At 34.3% G+C, this 20,846-nt stretch overlaps 1 protein-coding gene across 6 annotated transcripts in view; it reads left to right on the forward strand.

Moving 5' to 3' along the window:
- Positions 1–20,846, forward strand: part of LOC149537252 (serine/threonine-protein kinase BSK1-like) — a 120,834-nt gene that overhangs the window by 67,386 nt on the left and 32,602 nt on the right. For 5 of the 6 annotated variants that reach the window (XM_089807544.1, XM_089807540.1, XM_089807543.1 and 2 more), the window contains exon 3: positions 7,480–7,593. The exons of the other annotated variant lie outside the window; for it this stretch is intronic. In XM_089807544.1, coding sequence (XP_089663670.1) covers positions 7,480–7,593 — 114 coding nt within the window. The remainder of the gene's footprint in view (positions 1–7,479; positions 7,594–20,846) is intronic. 6 annotated transcript variants of the gene reach the window in all.

Genomic DNA, 20,846 nt, shown 5'->3' on the forward strand with positions numbered 1-20,846 from the left:
AAAGATGCCACAACCTTGTCTTCACTAACCTTCAACTGGGTCTTTAAGGCCTGCATTGTTTACCGTACAGGGTAAAAGGATACTTAATGCATGTAGTATAGTAAGATATAACGCAAAACATATACTTTATTCATATACGCAACATGCTTATACAATAACTCCAAATGATGTTTTATGATGCCTCCAAAGTCCATTCCGGACAGTGTACATTAAGCTTCCCGAATGGGTGAATCAACCATCACGTGCCCTTTCAGATACTATTCTACTCGTTGGCTACAATATAGAATTTACCAACAACGTGCATCTCATTATTGTCATGTTGAAGCGGCTCATCATCTTGCAGTGTCACCTTGGATTGTTCCTCTAAATTTATATCATGTGTATAAGAAAGATATGGTTCATCACACAAAGACTTAAGCATGCTATTACTTCGAGTATAATCGGCCTCATCAACATGTTTGTCAAAGTTAACCTCCAAATCACCAACGTAGAAACTTGTATGTTCCTTATCCACAGCTGAAATCATCTTATCTACATTTTTCCCTATGCTGGTCTGAATTTCTTTTGCCTCTTCGTTATTACGATTCCCACAAATAGGATCGGGTGTACTAGTGTCCTCACATGCGGAGAAAATTTGTTCTTGCCTCATAGGGATTCCTTTAACTTGTAAATCCTTCAGGCTCTTTACTATCAACTGCAAAACTTTCTTCAACACCACATCATTGTAGGTTGTTGTAGGAGATGATATTCGTATAATCTCATTGAGACAAGAAGCAACTACAAGGTTAACCCATTTATTTGGATGCTCCATAAACCTGGGTTGGACCAAAGTCACCATTGACAGTTGTAATGCCCAATTTAAAAGTCTACAATTTGCCTGCTCTACATTGGTCAAATAAGTTTCTAACTCTTCCAATTTGGAAACAACATCATTTGAAGATTCCATTTGTTCTAATTGCAACTCAAGTACGTCTACCTGACCCAATTGTTTTTCTTTTTGCAAGTTTCTCAGTTGTTCACTATTAAAGGTGTCATTGAATACTTTTGAGAAAACCCTATGTTTCATATTTTCCATTTTCGAGAAGATTTTTTGGGAGCAGCTATGTAAGGCTGATATTTTGTATTTTTGACTTCTTAGATTGATCACTAAAGGAATTGCCCATTTTGCCTCTAAAAATTTCCTTCCTTGTGAAGAAAATCAAACAGTTCTTGTTACCTCTAAGATTGTGAATGTTTATCTACTAACATAGTCTTGACTTTACTTTGCAACAATTTAGGAAATATTAACACCATGAACTGAAAGATTGTCACAACTGCCAACAAATACCACAAGTTCTACAATATAAGTTTCTCTGAGTTAAAATAATTGGATATTCCAATCATCTCCTGTTGGGAATAGCTTGCTAGCCGTTCCTAGTAAAGATAATCTTAAGTTAAAAGAGTTCAGATTTGGCATAGGAGATGGTCCTTGTTACTACCCAAATGGAAGCTGAAGATTTTGAAAGATCTACTGCCTATATTTCTCTGTACAAATTACTGTCTGTGTCCTTTGTGATGCTTGAAAGATACTCATCAAGGAAATCTTTTTGACTAAAATGCACACCTCTAAGGTTCCTCCTTGCACTCACAACTATCCGCCTAGTCCCAGAGACATATGATTATTGATTTGAATGAAAAATATCAAATTGGTGCAATTTGGAATCAACTTTAGATATAATTCTTCCTACTCAATAACTCTTGCCCAGATTCGTCTCCAACAACGGTTGACGGATTTTCAAACTGATGCCAACTGTTGCTAATCAACTCAGGAGTCACTACAATTTCTTTCCTCGATAGCAAATAAATTGTTTGAATATGTGTGCAGTTCTAAGGATGTCCTCCAAGACGATTTGGCTAGAATGTGAAAGAACTCCACCAGTCACAAGTTCTCACGATGAGGAGTATAACGGAGTTTCCATAGGCAATTCAAAATCATCCATTAATAAGGTTCAAGGCCCCCCCAAAATTTATTAACACAATGTAATTTCCTAACAGTAGGTTATATTTTCCTTTTTCCAGTTAAAAGGATGTTTTAACCAAAGAAATAACAACTAGAAATAGTGTCTTTGAGTGTTATTCAACCCAAACTTTATAATTTTCAAAGTGTTGGTTCCGACTTAGGAAAATATTCATAGCGCTTTATTTTATTTTTCTCCCTCTGCCAGAATATTCCAAGACTATAGTTGGGTTTTGTTTAATACGACAAAATTTTAATACTACATTAAAAGTATTGATTCCCCTAACACATCTTTATCCATCATTTGCACTTCTTGCAATATGAGAACCCGATGCCATGTATACACACCTAGTGTTTGCCTTTTGCGAATTTGTAATGACAAAGCATATTCTTCCAGTGACGTTTCTTCTACATACAATACTAGTTACCAAACATCCTATTAGCAAATATTCTTACCATTAGAGATGTTACGTTTCCTTCTATAAATGTTTGTTCCCCAATTTGCATGGATTGCAAGATGTCGTTACGACTAGAATGGTAGTATTCCTTTCACAACAGCCATGGTAACGGTTTCTCTATTTGACTTTGGTGTTACAATTAGTGTGCTTCTCGACTCGTGACTCTGATTATGGTAACCACAAGTATTCCTTCTATTTGCATTAGGGGAACTGAAATTCGTCCTCTGTTATACCTTGATCGGCAAAACTTCCTTGGCTACCGTTACTCCAAAACTTAGCAATTCATACAAATGCTTTCCTAGCATTGCCTCTTAATCTTGTTGATAAAGAACCAGAAATCTCTAATAATTATTTGTTTCTAGAATCACTCATCATACAGTTTAGACATGCATTAGTTCCAACTTCTTAGAATAAATAAGAGTAAGCAATATCCATACCTCTGAAACTATAGAGGCAGTGGCACATAAAATCATTGGTAATAGCAGAGAGGGAGCTGCTACAAACATATGTAATTATCAGTGATACCAATAGTATATCAGCAAAGATCACTATGACATCTTACACCTCTATGATTTCATCTATAGCCGATAAGCATCGAGGATATAACAGTAGCAGAATCAACAGCAATGTTAGTGAAATATCCCCAATTATTTATTGTTAACTTTCCGAATTTTCTTGGTTGTAGCTTTCAACTGTGACATTGCAGATAGGCATCTCTAATTCCCCGCAACTGCACCTTTCAAGAACACCATACCATCGATATTTTCTTTGCTTATGCACAAACAAATTCCTTCAACTGGGCAGATGAGAAGCTCCACAGACTGTACAGAGGGCATCAAAATTTTTCTTTCAATACAATGGTTTGCAGTGTTACTTTTACCCAATAATGTTTTCAAATTTTATTGAGTGCTTGAAAATTTTCTCCCCAACTTCAAAATAAAAAGCCAAACTATGAAAGTTCTGTCATTCCCAACCAATCATGAACAAACCACAGATTTGCCTTCCTAGGTCTAGATGTCTAGAAAATTAATATCCTATGAGACCAGATAAAATATTTCAGGACTGTAAACACTTCAATTTCTTGACTTCACAGGTTGGCAGGATAAATGGCTCTGATACCATTGAAATATCTCCAATAGATATTTACCCGATTTTTACCTCAATAATTCTTAGAACATAAACATATGTTATTGCATTATACAACAGCAATACAACAACTTGCATTCAAAGATCTAATCTTAAACACAGTTTTACAATCAGATTGGAATACTATGAAAGAACCTGTAAGCACACATGAGGCACCTAATGTGATGTTTCCACGGACAATGGGTTTGCGACCACTGTCTACCAACACGAGGGTTTATGTCCTCATGCTGGATGAAACCTGAAGCTTTCCAAGTAACTCGTGCAAGAGAGAAATTGAAGTCTGAATCATAAACCAAGCATATATCCGAATGAATGAGTCTCTCTCTTTTTAATCCTCAAAGCTGTGACTCTTCGACTCCCTTCTTGTCCTTTCGTCTTATCCCTCCGTGTCACCTTTAGCCCACTTTATAATATTAAATTGACCTATTATAGTTTTAATTCATGCTCTCATAGCCAATTTTAATATTATACGAGTATGTCTTTAAATTTCCTAATGTCCCAAAAAGGGGACATGACACTCTTAAAAGCTGCTTATATTCTTCAATATATTTGCTAATAGGTTTGCAATAAATCATCTTAAAATCTGCTCATGATCTTCAATATTTTATGCAATAATTCACCTTAAATTCTACTCATATCTTCAATAATTTTTGATGATAAGGTCTACTCTAAATCTGTTCTAGATGAGAATAATATTCAATGAATGCTTGATCAAAGAAATCCCTAATGATTGTTTTTTCATACATGCAAATGTGCCCCTAGAGGGGATGCAATCCACAATGCTGGTCGGCCAAGTTCAGATTTAATTATTTTATTTCAATCTTATTTGCTTGCTTAAAGTGGATGCCTAAACCCAGCGGAGTTGGCCATAAGCAGAAGAATTTAATTTAATTTATTTGCAGCACCCAAACTCAGCAACTCTTCAGAGTTCTTCCCTCTTGAAATAATATTGAAATCTTAGTTACTGGGCATTGCCCTTAAGGTGTCCCAAAAGTTAAAACTGTGCCAGGTACACCCAGGTATGGGTTTGCTTGGGGTTATGCCTAGGTAGGTATCCAGGAGACTATAATGCCAAGCATACCCGAGAGTCTGTGAAGCCAAAAAGTAACAATTTTTTATTTTTATTTTTGACTTTGTTTTACATAAAATGCCCCCTTATTTTGTTCTCTTCACTCTATTTTCTCATCCGGCTCTTGCGATATGGTTGTTTTAAACAATTGATACTTCTGTTATATCACTGTGTGTGAACAACTCTATTTTTCCTGTTATTGCAAATTGAAAGATATGGCATATGCACATTGTTTGGTTCATCTCTTTTAGTTCTTACATTACATATTCTATTCATCTGTGATTCTGCGATCTGTAATATCTGAGAATATATACCATTTGAATTATCCATTTTGTGGGACATTACTTGTAACATCTGAAAATTTATACCATTTGAATTATCCATTTTGTGGGAGATTACTTGTAACATCTGAAAATTTATACCATTTGAATTATCAGTTTTGTGAGACATTCCTTTTAACATCTGAAGTATGTGCTGATGGGAATAAAATTAGCTTGAGCTAGTACACAATTTAGAGAAAGTACACAGACTTGCTTCTCCACATTTTCATCAAGAAATGAAGCACTAAAACCAATGGAAGTCAACTTCTAATCATCGCTTTGTGCTTTCCAGTGACCACTAGAAGACAGCATAGGGAATTTGCCTTCTTCAACTATTTGGGTTAGCATTGATGCACATTCATATGTTTTTTGACTAACCTAAAATGTTGCCTCCAATTTACATCCATTCAACATAGCATTGATTTGATTTGAGGATCATAAGCCCCTAATTTTCATGCATATCATTGCTGCCCCGCAAGGCCACCTTCACTCCCAAATCCCCACTAGTTGGTGGAATCTCTTGTTATATAAGAAATTTGTTCACAATGAGGGGGTCTAGTAGTGGATGGGGTCTGGGAGTGGATACCAAAATCAAGAACTTAGACAACTAAAATTATCACTGTTAAATACCAATTGATAAAGATAAATATTAAATACTTAGCTATCAATTACCGGGTCCCATAAAATATTATCTTAATTTCTACCATTTTGGCATTTGGCAATGATCAATGATGAAGTATCATGCTATTCAATGTATTTAGTTCTACTATTCTGTACATTTGTTTAATATATATAATAAATAAAATTGCCTGTACCCATGTATCTGGTTCTCATTTCCGTCCGTGCTTGTACCCATACTGGTGACTTAGATTTCAATGCATTTTTACTTTCCATAATTGGTTTGGCTCCAAAAGAGGGGTTGGTCACAACAAGAAAAATAATATTTTGCAATATTGAACCCAAAACTAAATATGCAATTTATCTCCTTCATGCTTGATGGCATCTCAATGGTAGTGCTGTAAATTTAGCACAAGCTAAGCTCCTTCAAATATGCAATGAAATGCTCTTTGACATCAATGACAACAGTCCAACATGCATAAGGGACACCTTCATTCATTAAATCGCGGGCACATTGGGTGCAGTGAATGCTCATATGCAGGTCTGGATTCATTCCCAGTTGGTACATTGGGATTAGCCTGTGATCTGAGCTTCAAAGGCAGCAATATTAGCCAATCATTCTTGGTGGGGATGTTCAAAGTTGCCTGTGATCGGAGCTTCAATGGCAGCATTATGAACCATTCTTTTAGGTTGACTTTAGCATTTACATGGACGAATACACTAATAGCAGCATGCTGGAACCTGCAAATCATTGTTTGACTGGGTGCATGACTTAAATGCCACTGTGTAAGGAAAAATAAGCAAGGAAGCTAGGACTTTGCTCTACCTTGCTATTGCATGGATAGACTGCACCACTTCATAGCTCAGAAAAATAAAATGTAAATATCTTTGGACTGATCTTTATCTCAGAACTATAGCATTCACTATTGCATCTCAGATATTAAATATTCAAGGGTTAATAGCTGCATATTGTTTCTTTACATCAGTGGTTTATCATATTGTACAGTTAATGAATGTATACGATTGTATTTTATTCCCTGCAATAATTTCAGTTTGAAAGTTGGAAAGTACATTACTGTTAAGAGCATATTTTATTTAAAATGCAATAACAAAAACTAAAAATTGCAAACAAAAAATACAGTGAAAGGAAACCATTGAACAAATTAGAAAATCATATAAACAAGATTTTACGGTCAGTGGACAAGGGAAGAGCAATTTTTGGAAAAAGTGGAAAAAAATTGGGCTTGTGATTTTATGTTATTGTTTTAAAACACTCTTGAACTGTGATTTTATCTTGAATTCTATCTTCTTCAAAGTTTTCTTAATACATGATCATTCCATTTTGGGGTCATGAGGTGACTTGATGACCTTAACAAGATATCCTTCTTTAATATCACTTTGTAAGTTATTGGTGGAGAGATCTTCTGATGTCAAATTCTACTACTTTTGGATGATAATGCCCTTAACATCATTGTAATAAGCATTTTGTGATTTGCATACTTACTATATTTATTATCTCTAGTGTCTATATGTCTAGCAACATTGTGTGTGATATTACATGCCTTATGGTAGTATGAATGGTGGTATTGATATCTGACTGGCATGTGTTGCTTGGTCTGTAGTTTGACTGAAATTTATTGTTTTACTAAACTGCATGTGTATTTGCCTAGAAATATGTAATTTTAAGGCATTAGTCAATTTTATGATGCAAGTTTCTTCTCTTTGTTTTCAAGATTGCAATTGTACACTTTGGTGGTTTTATAAATATATTTTTATTTATTTTTTAAGCTTAGCGAGTCCTACAAACTTCTCCAATGTGGATGATTTTCTTTATTACATCCTTCTGAAGTGTTTCCAGTCTTCTGTGGACAGCTGTCTTTCAGGGGATGGACAGTTGATATGCAGAACATACTAAATACAAGAAAGCATGGTGATCTGGCTTTCCAAGATAAAGATTTTGGAGTTGCTATACTGTGGTATAATCGAGTATGTATATCCTCATTTGTTTAAAGTGATAGAGTAACAGAAAAAAGCAGCTGCATTAATATATCGAGCAATGTGCTTTCATTTTAATAACATCTTAAGCTTTATTGAACTAAAATGTCTAACAATTAGGATTCTGTAACTGAGTTCATAAACCAGAGGTTATAGAATTTATATTTAAATGCTAATAAGTAAATGGAGCCAGTATGTATCTTCTGTAAAATGAAAATCTGAACATATTGAAGCATGGAAAGAAAACTACAATTGTGCACCTCATTGATGCTTATATAGTTGTCCTCATAGTAGCAAAAATCTTTCTTAGGAGTAACTTGGAAAACGAAGACAATAATTTTTTTCTTTTAAACCAGCATTTAATCCGATAATGATTTGAGTTGGGGAAATTGAAATTTGATTTGTTTTGGCAAAATAACTTGTGGAAAATTTAAAAACACTGCAAAAGTGAGCAATATGAGTGAAATGCATGTTTCATGGACAAAAATTGCAATCCCTTAATAAATTTATGGTTGTACAGGTACCAATGGTTTTTGATTTCATCACTGTGAAAAATGCATCCACAAATCAGGAAACGTGGCTATCCAAAGTTCAGATTACTGCTTTGGATGAACCTGAATTAATTTTGATTATTTTATGATTTCTCCACCACAGTACTTGTCACCATAGATATTCCCCCATTGTTGGCAGCTTTTTTGTAAGATTTCCTTAGTGCTGCACATTTTCTATTTCCTTCTCTTTTCAGACACCATTTTCAGGATACCTCGTCTAAGTTATCCCTCTTGGACTCTCTTGTTTGGCCAACTGTTCTTTATGGCTCAATGGTTTGGGGGCCTTCTCTCTTTGGATCTAACTGGGCCTCGATCGGGTGGGTTCAGACATTGTTGTTACGCAGCATCAATAGATGTCACAAGTTCACTCCTCATAGTATCATATTTGCTGAGTTTGGTGCTCATCGCTTCAGTCTTGCAACCATATTCGATTTGATCTGGTTTCTTCATCACCTACATGGTTTTGCGGACTTGGCTATTGATCGTGATAGATACTCCTACCTAGCATATTGTTCTTCTATTGCTACTACGAGTTCAGATACTAGCTTTCATGCTCATTGCTGGTATGCTTAGGCATCTTCTCTACTGAGCTCGATAGAGATTGATATTGATTGTCTCCCTTCTTATCAGTTCTCATTGAATTCCCCTGCTCATCTCCTCCCCTCTCGACAGGAGTTAAATGAGCATGTCAGACTTGATATCTACAGATAGTATATTACCACCACATGGACTAATCCTCAGGGTTGCTTATGGACGAGGATGGCTTTCTATGCAGAGCAACTTTCGGAGATCAGTAATGGGATTATTGTTCGTCCTAGTTACTTATCTCGTCAGTGGTGTCTAGCGCTTTATCTTTAGGAGGCTACTTTGCTTCGTGACAATACTTTATAGTCACTACTTCCTCACCGGTATACCTTTGCTCATCTTTTTACTGCCTTTTTCACACCTTTATCTCCTTTGCTCGGTATGAAAAGATTATCTAGTTCTACCAATTCTACTAACCATTCAAGATCTATCAGACCCTGCAATGGTTTCTTGCGTCAGCAACACCCTTCCACGAGTACACAGAGACAGTACAGGGCTCCTCCTTGCTCACAGTCTTATCCTTCTGTGACTGATTTCTTTTTACCAAGAAAAGACTCCTAGTCTTTCCTTGGCCTCTCTTCTTGGTTCTTGTTATTTGCTTTTCTCAGACACCGTTTGGTACTCTTGCTATTGTCAGCTATCTAGTTGTAAACTCTCAGTCCCATAGACCTTTTGTTTTTGTTGGACATTAATAATTTTATCTTATCTCATCTTATCTTTGGTATAATGGGAGATACATGTTGATCTTGTTCCTACATTTCTTTTGGGTTGTTTATGCATCTTTTTTTACTCACTTTAGAGATAACTATTTTCTTTTTGTGTTCCCATTATGATTAGGAATATTTCTCATTGAGCATGCCCAAGCTCTCTAGGCCATGCAGGTAGTAAAGGATGTGGTATGTAGGTAATAAAGACTTTGGCAAGTAAAAATCGTGGTTCTTCAAATTATTGATCTGTTGAAGGGCTTGCAAGAGATTCATCTTTGTCACAATAAATATGGATCATTATTATTGTATTGGACCTTTGAAGCTTTTATAGACCAGACTTGGAGATGTTGACTTTCCCTGCTTGTTTACCACGGGCAATGATTTGTGCTCCCAATTATAGACGATCCGATTGTCACCCCCGACCACTGCATCTGCTTAATAAGGCAGATTGTATTTTTCATTCCCTCTATAATCAAGACAGGAATATTAATCTTCTTTTGAACAAATCAAATGGGATTCACAAAGGGACACCAGCCTTCCAAAGTTTGGTCCCCCAATTAATTAAATATTATAATAAAGTTGCCCCACCCCGCCACAATATAATATGATAATTATTTTATTATTATTATATAATAATATGATAATCAAGGTTGCATGGGTACTGGGTTACTTGGGTACTTTGGATATGAGTATGAGTGTGGGTATAACTGTTTTTCAAAATAAGGAATGGGGGCACGTGGGTATGTCTAGTTTTTTTTAATATAATTTTGATATTTTATAGAATATCTGAAAATATGAGTCATGAGTCATCATGCCGAGCTTTCAAAACAAGAGTTTTGAAAATATGAGTCATGAGTCATAATATATATGCTGAATATTTAAACTTTAGATGCATAGCAAAATATGGACAAGAAAATCATAAATCATATAATGACATGCTTTTTAATGATAAACTTCTAGTTCTAACTTGAACAATGAAAATCAGAAAAGTTTAGTATTTTACTATTAATCAATATTATATTGAAGTTTCAAACAGATTACATATTAAATTAAGCTAGATAAACAGCAAGCTGATATGCAAATGAAAAATTGAAACAAAAATCAGACATCTTAATCTACGTGGCAGTTTTTTAACATTTTGCAAAGGGACAAATTTGTGAGCTGACATGGCGTTTCTGGCTGCAACGTATGTACCCAGCCAAGTACCCCGTACATGTACCATGGGTCTAGGTGTGTGTACTTGTGCCACCTTGATAATAATTGTATATTATAATATAATTATAATATATCATATAATACAATAATCTAATAATTAAATATTGTTATAATTATTGTATTATTAATTACAATAATCAATATAATTATTGTATCACAATAAATATTTTTATTACAACCTTTATGTTAACTATGTCGGTTTGAAGGAATCCAACCATAACTACAATAACATTAATACTCCCTCTTAGTTGTTGAGTAACATGGATCATTTTCTGCAAATGTACTAACATTGCCATTGTAATTGATATATTCCAAATGCAGATTTGAAGACTCATAAATATGAGAGAAGACATGTCTCATGAAGAGACATGTCTCTATGGTTAATCATAATTAGTTAATATATTAATAATATAAATAACCATATGTATAATATATATAAGAATAGTTATTTAATGATGATTTTCCATCAAGAATATATCGCATGATCGAATCAATCCAACTGCAACTACAAAATTAACATAACTAGGAGGAATCCTTCTCGATAACTTTAGATTTACAATGTCTAACTTGGCTAGTCTCAGAGGGTGGCTCCATGATGTCTGTTCCCATGAATTCAAAAGCAAATGACCACAAGTGCTCATAATGGAATTACTCAATGTGATGTCGTCATGATGTGCAGCATGGCTACTCTTAGAGGGTAAACATGCACAAACATGAAATTTCTTCCATGACATCCACCATACCTACTCGCAATGGGTGGATTTATCATGCCTACTCGTAGAGGATGGAAAAGGTCTTAGACCTCAAACTTCTCCTAGAGAAGAGTGCATTACCACCTTGCCTACTCGCAGAGGGTGGCTTCACCTACCTGTAGAGCTTGGACAATGAGGTCTTGCACCTCAAACTTCTCAGAGAATAATGCATCACCACCATGCCTACTCGTAGAGGGTGATTCCACCATACCTACTTGCAGAGGGTGGACAATAAGGGCTTGTACCTCATACTTCTCCCAGAGAAGAATGTATTACCACCATGCCTACTTGCAGAGGGTGGAAGATATACCTCAGTGTAGCACTGATGTTGAGACTCCCTCTCAACCAGAGCTTCATTCTCCACAATTTCAAGTTTCTCTTGGAAGTATGTGAACTTCACTTGAGCAAGAGGGTTGGTGAGAACATTTTCTGTCTGAACATCAGTGCTAATGTATCTCAATTGAATACCTTTCCTATACACCATATCTTCAATATGATCTTCACATGCTTTGACGTGTCATGAAATACCAAGTATCCATCTATTCAAGAATATCTTTGTGTCCGCATAAAGGCTTTTTGACTTACACACCTAGGACCATCCAATGAATCATAGTCCTCTACCACAATTTCCTGATAACATGGGCAGGTCCCTCTCCTATTTGAAGACAATCATCCTACTATCATGTCCAGCAACATTTAGGTTCTTCTCAGGATGTACCGCAAGGATCTAGAGTCTATCATTCACCTTACAAAATGTTTGAAAACTTGTATGCTTTGCATATCTAGACTTATAATGCATTTACCACAATGTCTTCTGGATTGAGACATAATGTTTGCACATAGAATATTATGTGCATTGTTAATTTTTGACATACAAGAAGATATAGAAATATAAATGCAAGACAAGTGGACAACACAATCAAAATATCCTGGGAAAAACAAACAACCCAGCCCACCGAAAATGTTCCTTTTATTGAAGTTTGCAATAGAATCAAATACAATGCCTTAGTTTCTTAAAATTCAGAGATAGAATATATGACTTCACTGAAATAAAACCGATATGAAGATCACTGCAAAGCTTATGCAGAATACCTAATCAAATTTTCATTAAGAAACAGAGCTGTAAATGTATAAATTACTGATGATCATGAATACTTCAGACATGAAGCCACCACACACAGAAGAACTCAAACAGGAAGAGACCACATAAGAAAAATAACCCTTTTAATCAAATATGTTGGAGAGAAAGGAAAGCGATGGAACCAATTCATAACTCCTACAAGATAAAATCTTTAGAGTCCATGCACTCTCGTGATCTCTTAATAATATGAAGTATGCCATCCATGGTAGCATAAGTAAATAAATCTGACTTGGCAAATACATATGATGAGAGAGAGTCGATACTGAATAAAGCAACATGAGTTGGCTGCCACGACATCACCCATGGGCAAGTCGGATATGCAAGTGACGTGCTATTTAAATATGTTGAAAACCATGGAAGATAATAGGAGATATAAGGAACAGACTACCTTGAAGCAAGATAACAAAAATTATAAAATCGGCTACCACGGTAAGGAATACTAACAACCCTAGTGACAATGAAAAGAGGACCATTGGGTGCTTTGATTGTTTCAACAAAATTAAAGGTAATGGAAGGTTGAAGTTGAGGTTTAGGTTGAACATGTTTAACTTGATTAAAAGTATGATTGACTTCAACTTTCCCATCATAAGAAATGTTTGTAGGAGAAGGAGGTTCCTTAGTAGTGTTGGTTGAATGAGATGGCAAAGGATTAGTGTAGATTTGCACAGTCTGATTAGGAGGTGCAACTGAATTATTTCCATGATTAATATCAAAATCAACAAATATAGGATTAGAATCAATAAGCTCTTGCACCACATTCTTCAAAGAAAGATATCTTTTAGTATCATGACTGGTTTGGTGATGGAATTGATAGAAAGATTTGGGATCAAAGAATCGTGAAGGTGGTTTAGATGGGTCAATTGGTTTGATAAGAGGAAGTTCCATCATGTTTGTTTTCATTAACTTCAAAATCACATTATGCAAACATTCAGAAAGTGGAGTAAAAGTACGAGAAGGCTTGAAAACAAAGAACAAAGGATCCACACCTTTGGATACTACTGCCACTTGTTTATCTATAGTGCTGGATGATTAGTTGATTTTGATAGACTTGTTAGGTTTATGAGATGTTGGAATTGCATGCAGCACAACTCTTATGTATGGAAACATGAACCATTTGAGTGTTTCTCTCAAATTGACTCACTTGAAGTTGATAACAATGAAACACTGCAAATAATTGTGAGAAGGAAGAGAACTTAGTAAGCAGTAAGGAGAACCTTATCCCTAATGTCTTTTTGTAAATTAGAAACAAAATATGCCATATATCAATATTAGGAATAGGATAAAAAATCTAAGCATGCAAATTCTTAAATTTACCAATGAAGTCACTAACTTTTTCTTTTACACCTTGTTTACAATGCACCAAATCTAGTAACATGGATCTTTTCTGCAAATGTACTAATATGGCCATTGTAATTGATATATTTCAAATGCAGACTTAGATCTCATATAAATATGAGAGGAGACATGTCTCATGAAGAGACATGTCTTTAAGGTTTTAATCATCATTTAATTTATATATTTAATAATAATAATTTGTATAATATATATGTATTAATATATAATATAATATATATTATATACTATAATATATATAATAATATATATTATTATTACATGAATATGTATATATAGAAAGTGATGATTTACCAATAACAACAATGTATCTTAGATCAAATTAATTCGACTGAAGACACAACTTTAACACTCTATCTTAGCTAGGGAGGATTTATATAACATGTTATGCTCTCAAAAATATGAAGAGTTATTATTTCAGTATGATATTCAATTCACTATGAGGCTAAATATCTCAACACTCCCTCTTTAGCAAAGAGAGAATTAAAATAATTATAATACAAGATTTGAACACCACCTTAAGTGTGGTCTATGATAGATTCAAGTTATGGTGTCTAGCAGGATCCAGCCTGAAGAATCATAACAAATTGATTTTCATGGTGTCGAGCAAAATCCGGCCCGAAGAACCATGATAGCACTTGCTCCAACACATATTGGTCTTAGGAGATAGACCAACTATTGATAAGGTTGTCACCTTACAATAGTTACCTTCTAGTTGATATGTTTGTTATCATGACTTCAACTCTCTGAGACAACAACTTAATGAAGTCTATCATGATAATAGGTCTACCGTTTATAAGATCGTCACCTTACAATGGTTACCTTCTGTTTATATGTGTCAATGAAAGATCACCACCTTTCATTAAATATCATATGTGAAATAGTAATCACCATGAACCTAGTCAAAGGGTGGTACAAAGGCTTTTACCTTAATTTTCTCTCATAGAGAAGAATGCATTACAAGGAGTTTCACTTAGAACTTCTTATAGAGAAGATATTATTTTCAAAAGATTGCACCTCAAAAATTCTCCCTCTGAAAAATGATTTTGGGAAGTTAGGTCCAATAGTTACTTCTTTAGAGGGTCTCTTCCCCCAAGGATTCTTGTCAGACTCACTTTGAATCTCTTGTCTTCTCAAATCCTCTTCATCAATCAAATCTGAAATCTTCTGGAACATTCCTCTATTCTTCTTCTTTAAGATCAACAATAGTTGTTCATAGTATGAGTCTTCTGATTTTCTAGTGATAAGTAAATACTTCCTCATGATGCACTCAAGAGTAAGCCCATTAAATGCATGTAGTCACACACATGCATTTCTGCACTCCCTCTGAGTATCAATCGTCTAAGCTCCTGCATTTCCTTAGAAGAAGTGTCATACTCCCTCTTAATGTAGAAGGATCTCAATAATAAAAAATATTTGCTTCAAGAGCCTCACTTTATCCATCTTGATCATCAGTATCTTTGGAGCTACTATCATAAGATTGAGTTTGTACAATATTTGGTAGCACGTGTAGAGTACCAACCTTCTTTTCCTGCAAGAACATCCTTAGACATAAAGGAAAAGATCAAGGCAAATAACTCTTATAGTATGTATAGGATTACAATAAATTAATATATAAATGTAAAAGATACAAGTACCTATCTGCCCATGAGGATCATGGAAACATCTCTTTTTTAAAGATGGTTCAAGTGGGAATGAAACATTGGTTATTATTCCCCCCACAATGTAAAATTCCCACTCTTATATCGTTTTAACACTTTTGCATCACATCAAATTCTTTCTAAGTTCCAACTTGCTTTCTTCATCCATTGAAGGTCCAAACATTCATTAAACTTAATAGTAGAAGCAAACATGTCCTTCCATTTTCTTAAACTTTTCCAAGATATGCCAATATCTTGATTGAGTATGATTGTGCCACATGAATGAATCTACAACTCATATGTCAAGCTTCATTCATCAAAGAGAGACTCATAGATGGTTCAAATGCTTTGGCAACCATAACCATACGATTTGGATAGTTTTCCCATGTTGTCCATCATATAACACTTTCATGATACTGGAGCTTTGTTAGACATTGACATAGGCTTCTTATCCTCGATCCTTACATCGTTGATAACAATCACAAACTCTTTTTTAGTTGTCCAAAAATGAACAATACAATGAAATAAGGAAAGTGATTCTTTCATGCCTCGATATTCATAACACTTTAGATCATCTTTTAAGAATCTTCTTTAGAGTTTGTAAAGCATGTTCAAAAATTTAATTGTGTGTATATCCTTCAATAGATGCCTTCAATAGAATCATTGTACGGTAAAGCTTCAAAGTGTGAATTTGGTTTAGAAGTAGTTCTCTATCTTGGTCATAAGATCTATGTGTAGAGAGTATGTGTGGATGAGGAGAAAATCAAGGCTATCAAAGAATGGTCAAAACCAAAGACTAACTCATTTAAGGGGATTTGTGGGCTTATGTAGCTATTGCACAAGACTTGTAAAAGGATTCTCAAAAATTGTGCCCCACTTACCGATCTAATGAATAAGAGAGTGTTCGCTTGGAATGAAGTAGCCCAACAAGCCTTCGAGAATCTAAAAGAATTATTGAGTTCTTGTCTCGTTCTCGCATTCTCTATTCTATGCTGCTATTTGAATTGGAATGTGATGCATCTAGAGAGGGCATTGAAACAATTCTCATGCAAAATAAACTTCCGTTTGAGAGTCACAATCTCACTACAATTGAAAGACTTTGTTTAGTACTCATGATAAATAAGTGTTGCCTATTATGCACACATTGGCCAAATTTAGGCAATGTTTGGTTTGCAGAAATCTGTGGTTAAAACAGGCCATAATAGTTTGCAACTTTTCCTAAGGCAAAAATATTGTAATAGATGCATTGTCTCGCAAGCCCTACTTATGTACCATAGTGGGTATTGCAAAAGATTTCAAGAACACCATTATTGCTGAATATGCGAATGATCCACATGCAAATGATATCTTTGAGAGAAACCTACAAAATGAAAAATATAAAATAGTAGATAAATTCATTCTCTATAAAGGTAGGATATATCTTCCATAGAGGTAAAAAATGAAAGCACAAATGACCAAAGATGTTACATCCCAAATTTTGACCTAATTTAAAATATAGCCATTGAGGTTTACATGAAGTCAGTTGACAGTGAAATTTGTTATAATCCTGGGAAATGGTAAGATGGTTAGTCATTATAATTTCATGTGAAGATAATATGCTAGTTGATTATTTATCACAGATTCATGGAATTGAGAAGGCAGCTAGCCGTTATGATTATTTATAACTTGGTATGATAATATGATTTAATTGCGGAGAATTTTCTTGCAGGAAATACGTTGAAGGGGTGGAAGCATTGTTAGAAAAGAATTAGGCACAGGAGCATCGCCATCACTAGGCAAATGGGTTTGAGGGCCTAGCGACTTGAACATTAGGATACAATCGATGAAACTACATGAGCTATTTAAATAAATAATTTGAGAAACATAAAATAATTAAGTTAAAATATAAAAACATACCTTAAGGGATTTTAATTGATCTTTCATCATATTATTATAATAAATATTTATATACGTGCATATAAATATAAAAATGAAATGGCACCATTATATTATAATAACTTAATATAATGATGTCACCCCATTGATATACTTACATGAACGTATGCAAGTATATATTATAATAATAATATTCGAATTATAACTTTCCAACTCTTCGTCCATCCTTTTTATTCTTTTCTTTTTGAAACCAATTGAGCACTTGGCGTTTTTAAGTGTCAAGATATTCTTTATGTTTCAAAAGCCAAAGAGTCTCCTTAGACCTTTTGATATCTTGTGACGGGTGGAGACAAGGAGGCAAGAACTTTCATACTCAATTTATATTTTCATGGCACCCGATTGGCTTCTTCTCAATTCTGACTCTCTCTCTCTCTCTTATTTCTAACTTTCTTGCTTAAGTCAATAACCTGCAACTTCAATTGGAAAATTATTGCTGCCATAGCAATCAAGTTTTATTTATTATCTCAATTTCAGATTATGTGATTCATATATACTTGGGATATTGGTGCGTGAAGAACGTTTATGGGAGGCTGAATCATAGCGGCCAGCTAGGCACATACTACCTTATTCATGCTACGATTTTTCTATGATCACTTCCGCTTTCTACCACAACACTCGAATTCCTTCTTCTTAATATCGATAACCTTGCCAATACTAATCTATACCTTTCAATAAATTCTTCCCACGATTTCATGCCCGTTTTGATATACTGTCAAAAATCATGAAGTACTTTTATGTTGGAGCTGTGTTATTTACTTTGAAAGTATAGGTGTGACAAGTAGCTGAGCATTCAACAAGACATCATCTACAAATTATCTAGGTTATGTGGAACACTAAAATCCAATGTTTCTAATCTGTTTTCTTGAACAAATGGTGCAATAGCAGTAAACTACAGTATTTATCAGGATGATAACTTGTTGATATCTTGTTTTGATATTACATAATTGATTCTCTTTTAAGTAGATTTATTCATGATAAATGAAAGCCAAATAACCATAAAATGAATCCATAAATCATTATGCCACTGGATATTATAATTAAACAATCAATTCTGAAATCTTTAAAGAACATAATCATGTAATCATAGATTGTAAAATGTTGGGTGTATGTAATCTTCCTGAATAAATTGATAGAGCTGTTTTCTTTGAGATTCCAATGCTTGGAACTCACTTGACTATATAGCCAAAGAAAAGGGTGAAGAGGCGAGAGAAATGAATTTACAATAGCATGAAACAGAATCAGATATGACATAAAAATGTTTATCATTTTTAGTTTGAATTAGTTTATAGCTCATGCATGATCCTGTTTATTGTATTCTCCCGTTGTCAAATCGAGTGATGTGTTTAGATACCAGGATACTCAGTCGATAACAAGATGTTCCATGTCTATTTTGGGTAGGGAGGAACTTTCTCGTTAGATATTGTGTGGGGATAAAGTTATGGTCCAAAGTTGGGTGGTTAAGTCCTTGACAATGTTTCACCTCTTCCCAAGTTGTTGAATGTACAACAGACAAAGATAAGCTATACATTCAATTGTTTATCGAAAATAGGCATTTTTACTTTTATGATGAATATGCAAGACTAAAGTACAATTAATTGAGTTATATCATCGTTATAGTTATTTTACATTTAGATGCAAGAGATAGAATTATCTAATGGATTGTTAAATCAATCTTTCATAAATATGAATGATAAATTATGAGCATATCTTCTAATCTTATGTTATTGCCATAGTTAAGCAATTAGAAGGAAATCAATGATACAGTGGTATCTAGAGCCCTAGTTGATACAGTGGTATCTGATGCCCTAAATGATCCAATGGTAATTGAAGACCTAAGTGATACAGTGGTATCTGATGCCCTAAATGATCCAATGGTAATCAATGCCCTAATTGATATAGTGGTATCTAATGCCCTAAATGATCTGATGGTAATCGATGCCCTAATTGATACAGTGGTATGTGATGCCCTAATTTTATATAGTGGTGTTTAATGGTAATCGTCATTGGATTAGGATATAGCAGTATTGGATGGTAGTTGTTATTTGATATTGTTATAGTGGTATTTTTGGACTAACTTAGGTGGTTGCAAAAGCATCCCTACAATGATTTCTTGGTTCAAATTCCATGATATGTGGATTTTAATTTCTATAGTAAATTCATTGATAGTGTTTTAAGTTCTTAATTAAGAAATTTTGTTTCATTGTTTTTAACTATCAATCTCTTTCATATGAACAAAATTGATTTAATTGTCTTCTTATGAAAACGAAGTAATAACTATGTTTCTTTGAGTATGTTTGTTGTTAATTAAGACCCGGGAAAAGTGGATGTTACAAAAGAATACCATGATAATCTACTAGCAAGTCACCAAGGTTATTTCAGAACTTATAAACAAGGGAAAAATACTCTTGGAAGGGACTTAATAAACACATAGTGAAATATGCTCAAGAACGTATGACATGTCAGTGAAACAAAACATAGAAAACATATCCAGTTGGCCTCCTTCAACCTCTTTCTATATTGAATGAATAGTGGGGTAGTATCTCTATGGATTTCACAACAGGGATTCCTAAAGTTCAATGAAAAAATTGTATATATGTAGCTATGGATTCTCTAACCAAGCTCATTCATTTCATGGCCATATCCATAGAATACAAGGCACCTCAAGTAGCTGAAGTCTTCTTTAATCAAGTGTTTAGATTACATGGCCAAGAAAGATCATTAGCAGTAGAGGAGACTGATTGATTAGCCAAATTTGGCAAGAGCTCCTCTTTGATAGGAATTGGATTGACACCCAACACAAGTTATCACCCCCAAATCAATGGTCAAACTTAAATTTTTTGTTGATGAAATAGCATCAATCGGATTATATATGATTTGATGAATATATGTTGATATCTTAAATATGTCATTCCAAGAATATCATATTGAGATGATATCTCTCTATAATCCTCCCTAGCTAAGAGGGAGTGTTAATGTTGTAGCTTCAGTCGAGTTGAATTGATCTAGAGTTAATTCCCAATGGTTATTGGTTTTTGATTAATCATCAATTAGACAAATATCTATCTATCTATCTATCTATATATATATATTTAAAATTGTTAATAATGTCTAATGAAATTTACTTACCATAACCAATATTGATTAACATAGAGACATGTCTCTTCTACTCCTATTCATATTCATTTAGATCTACACTTGGAAAACACATAACATATAGATAGTGCCATTACATTTGCAGTGATCCTAAAAATCAACATGGTATCAGAGCAAGGCTACAAATGCAAAAAGGACCTAGAAACCAACCAGACATAGGACAAAGAGAAATGTAATGGAGAAGGAAATGTATTATTTTTATTGATTGTAGA

This window comes from Cupressus sempervirens, chromosome 10, assembly GCF_028749045.1.
Source record: "Cupressus sempervirens isolate cs-2001-9-10 chromosome 10, ASM2874904v1, whole genome shotgun sequence".
Classification (NCBI taxonomy): domain Eukaryota; kingdom Viridiplantae; phylum Streptophyta; class Pinopsida; order Cupressales; family Cupressaceae; genus Cupressus; species Cupressus sempervirens.